The following is a 7,500-nucleotide window of genomic DNA, read 5'->3' on the forward strand; positions in this document are numbered from 1 at the left end:
AGTGCGCGACAGTGAAAAAAGAAATATTAAAAAAACAGGATCAGGGATGTATGTCGAAATGGAGATGAATGAACGATTGAATGGAGACAGTCACGCCAAACAATAAATCCACGAACTCAAGGATAGATTACGAAACGAGATGAAGTAAAAAAATAAATAAATAAATAAATAAAAATCTATAGATCCAATATAGCAAACCTCTTTATTGCTACTACAGATAAGAAAAATAGCAATCAAGATCACTGTACTACATAAGAAACTAATGTAATACTTGAGAGAGAGAGAGAGAGAGAGAGAGAGAGAGAGAGAGAGAGAGAGAGAGAGAATGTGTGTGTGGTCATATGATGGTGGTGTTAGTAGGAGTATATATCTCGTATAGTGGTGCTGATGATGGCTTTGTACACGCGTAGCTGAACTGATAGCGGAGAGAGATGGATGGATCGCGGCATTACGGGGAGTAAGTGAGAGCCGTAAGTGTGTGTGAGTGGCGGCTTAAGTATGGGAGAGAAAATGTCTTGAGTAGCGCACTGAAACAATAAGAAATGCTGGGCTAGAGAGAGAGAGAGAGAGAGAGAGAGAGAGAGAGAGAGAGAGAGAGAGAGAGAGAGAAAGGAAGAGAGGGTAGTTGGGTAGTCGTTTTCCTCCTCCTCCTCCTCCTCCTCCTCCTCCTCCTCCTCCTCCTCCTCCTCCTCCTCCTCCTCCTCCTCCTCCTCCTCCTCCTCCTCCTCCTCCTCCTCCTCCTCCTCCTCCTCCTCCTCCTCCTCCTCCTCCTAGCACACCCTTACTCACATCCTGCATTATCATCCGCTATTATCCACCGCCACCAAGAGATCCATTTGACTGTTGGGTGTGTCTTGTCCCTTCCACCACCACCACCATCACCACCACCACCACCACCACCAACACTTCCACATCCACCACCTCTGCCTCCATCTCCTCCTCCTCCCTCCCTCAGCAAGCCGTCAGAAAAGCTGCTCTCTCCCCTGCAGTATGCATAGAGTTGATTGCACTGGGAGTAATCTCTATGTTACTTTTGTTATTGTTGTTTCGGACACACACACACTCACAGAAACACACACACACACACACACACACACACACACACACACACACACACACACACACACACACACACACACACACACACACACACACACACACACACACACACACATTACATCACACAGCTCCTTGCATTTCGTATCTCCTTTCACTTTTTTATGTATGAAATCACTTAGTACTACAGTAATCTCCTATCAATAATATGAATTGAGGAAGCTTTCTTGAATTTATACCAGTTAGAAGTTGTTCAGATAATGCTTCTTAAAATATATAATAATCGTACAAAGGGAAGATAAAAAGTGGTTCGTTAAATGCCAAACTTCAATGATTGTACGTTGCATTGACACTTGTCCTGAATGATTGAAATAATTTATTACTTCTTTCCCGATTAAGTTTTGTCAATATACTTGGAAATAGCTACTGTTTGTGCGTAGGTGAGTGATATTTGACACTACAACTGTGTACCTGAACCTGAAAGCTGAACCAAAAGTATAACATAAAAAAAAAATCCATGATCTGTTTCCATATGCATTCTGCTCACTATATGATTTTATCCAGCTTCAGAAACTTAATTAGGGGATTACAATAGTGAAGACTGTGACCATTAGTCTTCTGACCTCCAATGTCCTTTTCTAATGTCAATAAAATGGTGAATTCGCACACAAATTTCAGGCAAAAATGTGTCCCAGTATTGAAGTGGTTAAATCCGATGGTTATAACTGGATTATTTTTAGATAATCATTCGGTTGACATGACAACCTCAGCAGTGAAATATAGGTAGTTTGGAAGAGGCAAACTCCTTCGCATCGTTTTCCTGAAGTAGTAACGGACGGCGAGGAGTGAGGGGAAGACTAATAACAGGGTGGGAGTATAATATATGAGGAAGGAAAGAAAATGGAATACGCAAAAAAAAAACGAAGGTGATTACGAAACAGTCTTGAAGCAAAAACACGTGCTGCATAAAGTATGACGCCTGGAGCAAGACGAAAGGCAGCGCTGCAAACTAAGAACACGGCAATTAAGGCAACAATTGGAAGGAAGCAGGAAAAGAGCGAAAAAAGTGCAAGAAAAAGGAAAACGTTGGAAAAGAAGAGGAAGAATATGAGGAGGAGAAGGAGAAGAAGGAGGAGGAGATGGAGGAGGAAGATCGGGCGCCACACACGCCGGGACAACCGAGCGGTGTGGAGTGTATTATTGTCCTTCACACTACATTACCCACCTCCACTCTCCCCTCCCTCACCCCTTCCCTCTCCCCCTCGGCGTCTCTCCACCTTTCTCTCCTCACGCCACTTCATATGAGCCTCTCTGCCTTCATCCTTCTCTCTCTCTCTCTCTCTCTCTCTCTCTCTCTCTCTCTCTCTCTCTCTCTCTCTCTCTCTCTCTCTCTCTCTTCTCTCTTATTTTTTTTCGTTAGTAGATGCGCATCATCTGGCAGACAAGGTAGACAGAACGTGGTTGTTTTTTTCCTATTTTTCCGCCACAGCAAGAAAAAGAAGGTTTGTAAAGAGGCAGAATTGAGAGAATTATTACTTGCACCACCCATACACTCCCTCCCTTCCATCTCGCCTCCATCCCTGCTCCGCCCACACACCGCCTCGCCCACACCATGCACGCTTCACGCTACTCCTGTATATTTTATCTCTGACGGCGGTGTTCATTACTGCTGCCTCCCCCTCGTCCCGCCTTTTACGGACATCCGGGGCCACGCGGCCACCAGTGAGGATAATTCGATCGGCCGCAGCCAACCCTCGCCTCCGTGCTGCCTTGCTGGCGGCCCACGAGTGCTGTACCTTCTGTAGAAAAGTAATGCGTGCCGTCATTGTGAGCCTAAGAGCCATGTTTTAGACCACTCCTGCCCGTACTTCTCCTCCACTACTTTCAAAATGCTCTGGATTGAAAGTAAAGTCTATATGGTTCTAGTGACAGATGGATAAGACCTCTCTATTACTAACGGGATAAACAGACTGGAGGATTCGATTTATCTCTGTGGCCTTTGAAAGTAGTCGTGGTGACGGAGCAGAGGGTTTACTGGCCTTAATGATATTACGTCCACTACAGTGCGGTGAGGTCATGCAAGTGAAGGTTTGCTTATGCTACGTGTAAATCAAATAATACCACACACACACACACACACACACACACACACACACACACACACACACACACACACACACACACACACACACACACACACACACACACTTTATACTGATTGCTGGAATTCCACCATCCTCGCGCCGGCCTTCGAAGTCACAACGCGCCAGCACATGTCTGTCCACACGTGAAAGGAGGCCGCCATGAATAATATAATTCTCGAACTCGAAGCTCAAGACCTTTCACTTATATACGAGGCTGGTATAATCATTATGCTGCAAGGATTCTTAACTAGTAGTGGTGATGATGATGATAATGATGATAATAATAATGATAGTCATAATGACAATGATAATTGTAATAAGAATAATACCAGTAGTAAAAATAGAAACGACAGGATAAAAAGAACGAGTGATGAGTTTGTTTAAAGTACTTTGAAGAGACACACAGGAAGAAGGGAAGGAACGATTATAGAAGTGAAGGAGATGAAGGAGTCACGGAGGGAGACTGGAGGGGGAATAGGAGGGAAGCCTGACTCCACCGGAGACTTAAATGTACCCTGACGCAGGATGGGGGTCTTCCCTCCCCACCACAAGCCCACAAGCCCACAGTCCCTCCCCTCCACACACCAGACGACACGAACACCTGCACATTGAGGGCCGCGGAACCTTCCTGCTCCTCCATTTCCTCCTTCCTCCCTTCTCTCCTCCCTCATACTCTCTTTCCTCTCCCAACTCTCCTTTTCCTCCTCCCTCTCTCCTCCCGGTCAACTGCCTCTTCTTGGACGTTCAGCTTATCTGCATCCCTCCCCCACAAAGGAGCACCTCGTCTCCTTCAACCCCCCAGCCACGATGCCTGAGCCAACACGTCCTCGTCACCTTGGGATTAACCGAGTCCGGACATCCAACCTTGCACTCTCAGATTGAACTCTCAGACACACCTTACACGTGTTTGGCCTTGACGTGCCCAAACATGTTGCCACAGTAATCAGGGCAACACTGTGTGTGTGTGTGTGTGTGTGTGTGTGTGTGTGTGTGTGTGTGTGTGTGTGTGTTCCCATTCTAAGATTACATCACATCACAATAGTTACATCACAGATTCACACCACAAAAGTTACCACTCACAATCACTACTACTACTACTGGTACTATTTCTACTACTTTCACCATGCTTTCTTCTTGTATGCATATTAACTACACACACACACACACACACACACACACACACACACACACACACACACACACGAGAACATATAGATATTAGCTTATTAATTTGCGGGATGAAAGCTTCGAAACATGGTGTCGAGGGCAGCAGGAAGCGAGACCGCCTGCCATCACGACTCAAAAGGCCTGGACCAAACACACACACACACACACACACACACACACTAATTAGCCAGGGAAGGTTATTATCTGAGCACGGCGGGTTCAGCTTCCTCCCCTGAGCCAACCCGCCTCGATAATGGTCTGAAGCCCCGCGCCTCTCCCGCCTCCAAGCCGCCTGTTCACCACCCAGCCAGCCTGCCAGTTTGCCAATGGAAATGACGAGTAATGTTCATACTTAATTCATTATGACGCGCGAGGTTTCCAGTGACGCTTGCTACATACATTTGTGTCGTGTTGTGTTAGGTTATGATTGTCTATCTGTCTGTTTGTCTTTGTGTGTCACTCGATGTCTACTGTATTTAAGTGAAGGTTGGGTGGTTTTTTTTTTATGTGGAATGAAATGTTAAAGTAATTGTTTACGAGCATGAAAGTAATAGTGGTACGTACATGACGGTACAGGGTGGACAGACAGATAGACAGACGGATAGACAGATAAACAGACAAACAGACAGGCTTGCAGGCAGGCAGACAGGCAGGCAGGCAGGAAGGTAGGTAGGCAGGCAGGTACGCAGCCAGACAGACATACAGACATACATACATACATACATAGACAGACATACACAGACAGAAAGACAGGCAGGCAGCCAGCCAGCCAGCCAGGCAGACAGACAGACAGACAGACAGACAGACAGACAGACAGACAGACAGACAGACAGACAGACAGAGACTGTTTGACTCAAATGTTCACTCGCGGTTTTTGTTTCCGTGCGGTACATTCTTCATGGAGGAGTGAGAAATACGCAGAGCCCAAAAGCACCGGGCTGGGGGAGAGGGAGATGGCAGTGTTGTGTTGCCGTGCGCGGAGTGGCAGTGTCAGCCTTCACAATGGCACTCTCCTCTTTCACCAGCCCTCCACCTCGCTAATGACCCTCACGTCGCAGTTACACACTCGACACTCTCCTCCTTCATCCCCACATTGCCCCTCCCCTTCAGTACGCCCATCAGCCGGGGATGCGGCGGAGGCGAGGCAGCAGCACACCACAATGAACCCCTCCCCTACCGCTCTCTGCGTGGAGTGCTGGTTCACGGAATGGTAACCTATGAGTGTGGAAGGTAAAGGAAGTTAAGCCTCGTGACTGCCATCAATAGTAAGATCTGCTGGACTGCCTCTTCCTCGCCGCCCCTAAAATCGTTATGCCTCTGGAGTAAAAGACTCGCTGCACCATTGCGACTTCCGAGACCAGATTGGAAAAGGCCAACACAGGCCTAACAGCACGAGTGTCAAGAACATCCCGATAAACGAGATACCGTGTTCGTGTCGATCAGCGGCTCCATGGGCTCAGGACACGGCTTGTCTAATGTAACTTAAGTGTAAGGCGTGGTGCTGCGCGTGTGTTTTTAGTTGAGTTTGTACGTCAGAGTTGTATGAAGGTAACCAGATGTAAGACTTGGTGTCTTGGTTAGGAGGCAGGCTGGTGGAAGCTCGGGTGTTCGTTTCTCTTTGTGGGGAACAAGGCACGCACCTGCCTACGCCCATCCTGTATGGACTCTCTCCCTGTGTGGGCTTACCAGACACTCGCTCCCTGACAGTAACAAACTAACTTCCATCCATATCAAGCTTGTATGGTTTCTATTCGATAGACTTTCCGAGAGTTTGCCAGAATGTATAATAATGCCTAAGAGTGTTGCCAGGAAGGGCAGTGGGGGAGGGAGAGGCTGCGGTCTGATACAGCTGGCCGTGAGTGGGACGGTTACTGCGTGGAGTGGGTGACTGACACACTTGGCCTGCGACCTTCGGCGTGGTCCTGGTGGAGGTTCCCGACGAGCAGGCAGGTGGTGGCTCCTCTGTTCCTGACAAATGACAGACAAGAATTTCCGGCAGTGTGAACGACGAACGAGACCTGATTCATGTAACAACCAGTGGGGACCGGCTCATGCACGTACATTCATGCTACACAGTTCACATTCAGAAATACATTCAATACAGTACCTCGCAAACCTTCATTATCTTGCTTCACATTGTCTCCATTTGTGCTGTGGATGAGAGTAAAGGAAGACAATGAGTAGGAGAGTCTATTTTTAATCTGCAATCATCCGATAGTTTGCGATTACCCTGCAGTCTTGCCTTGTCGCCCTGTAAGCCACTGACAAGATCCCTGCTCCCTCAGCCATTGCCAAACGCACCTCTACGATTCTACTCATGGCTTATTACCTCCATCGCCTAACCAGCGCTATGTGAAACCTGTGTCGAATAGTGAGTGTGAGTTAGCTAAGCACGGTGCACAGTGTCCCTGCATACTAACCACTTGAGTGTACAAGCAGCTGATACAGTTAGCTCATCTTCCTCAGTTGTTCATCCTCCGCCTTCCTGTTGCTTCGTAAATGACTGCCTTTAGTATCCTTAATGAAGGAAAGGTAACTGTTGTAACTTTAGTGATGCAGCTATGGTGTGTCCCCTGAACTCCTGTCGTAGTGGGCACCCCGGGATGTCCATGGACAAGCAAAGGATCACACAACACGCTCTCTTTGCCTTCCACTTACCTAATGCATTTTTAGTCTCGATGCAGCTGTGAATTTCTAACACTAATTTTTACCAATTACTGAGAAATCAATGAGTACTTCTCTGTTTCCTGCCATAAGTTGGCTCAAGGGGGAGATTTCAGTGAGGGGAAAAGAAGGGCGGCGTGAGGGTAACAAGCCAGGTGGAGAAATAGATGGGAAAAGAAGGAAGGAGGGGGAGGGAACAGGAACCGCGAACATCATAGTAACGACCCCCAAAAGTATACTGAGGGAGGGAGAGAAGTACTCAGGGAGAGGGAGGGAGGGAGAGGGAGGGAGGATGGCCATGGATGAGGTGCTGTGTTCATTTCCCGCAGCCACCACCACCACCACCACCATCACCACCACCACAGCCGCCGCTGTGAAATTGCCTTTATGGATTGATCGCTCACGGGCGGAATTAATCAGCCAAGTACCGGGAGCGGGGTGGGAGTGGGTGGAGGTGGAGAGAGAGGGA

General features: G+C 47.7%; 1 protein-coding gene across 1 annotated transcript in view; it reads right to left on the reverse strand.

The window, feature by feature from the left end:
* The window catches only part of LOC123517364, a 26,046-nt gene that overhangs the window by 14,203 nt on the left and 4,343 nt on the right, over positions 1–7,500 (reverse strand). Inside the window, exons 6-9 of the mRNA XM_045277376.1 lie at positions 6,475–6,518; positions 6,174–6,335; positions 5,419–5,582; positions 2,668–2,855 (exon numbers count right to left, since the gene is read on the reverse strand). Coding sequence (XP_045133311.1) covers positions 2,668–2,855; positions 5,419–5,582; positions 6,174–6,335; positions 6,475–6,518 — 558 coding nt within the window. The remainder of the gene's footprint in view (positions 1–2,667; positions 2,856–5,418; positions 5,583–6,173; positions 6,336–6,474; positions 6,519–7,500) is intronic.

This window comes from Portunus trituberculatus, chromosome 42 (assembly GCF_017591435.1).
Source record: "Portunus trituberculatus isolate SZX2019 chromosome 42, ASM1759143v1, whole genome shotgun sequence".
In the NCBI taxonomy this organism is placed as follows: domain Eukaryota; kingdom Metazoa; phylum Arthropoda; class Malacostraca; order Decapoda; family Portunidae; genus Portunus; species Portunus trituberculatus.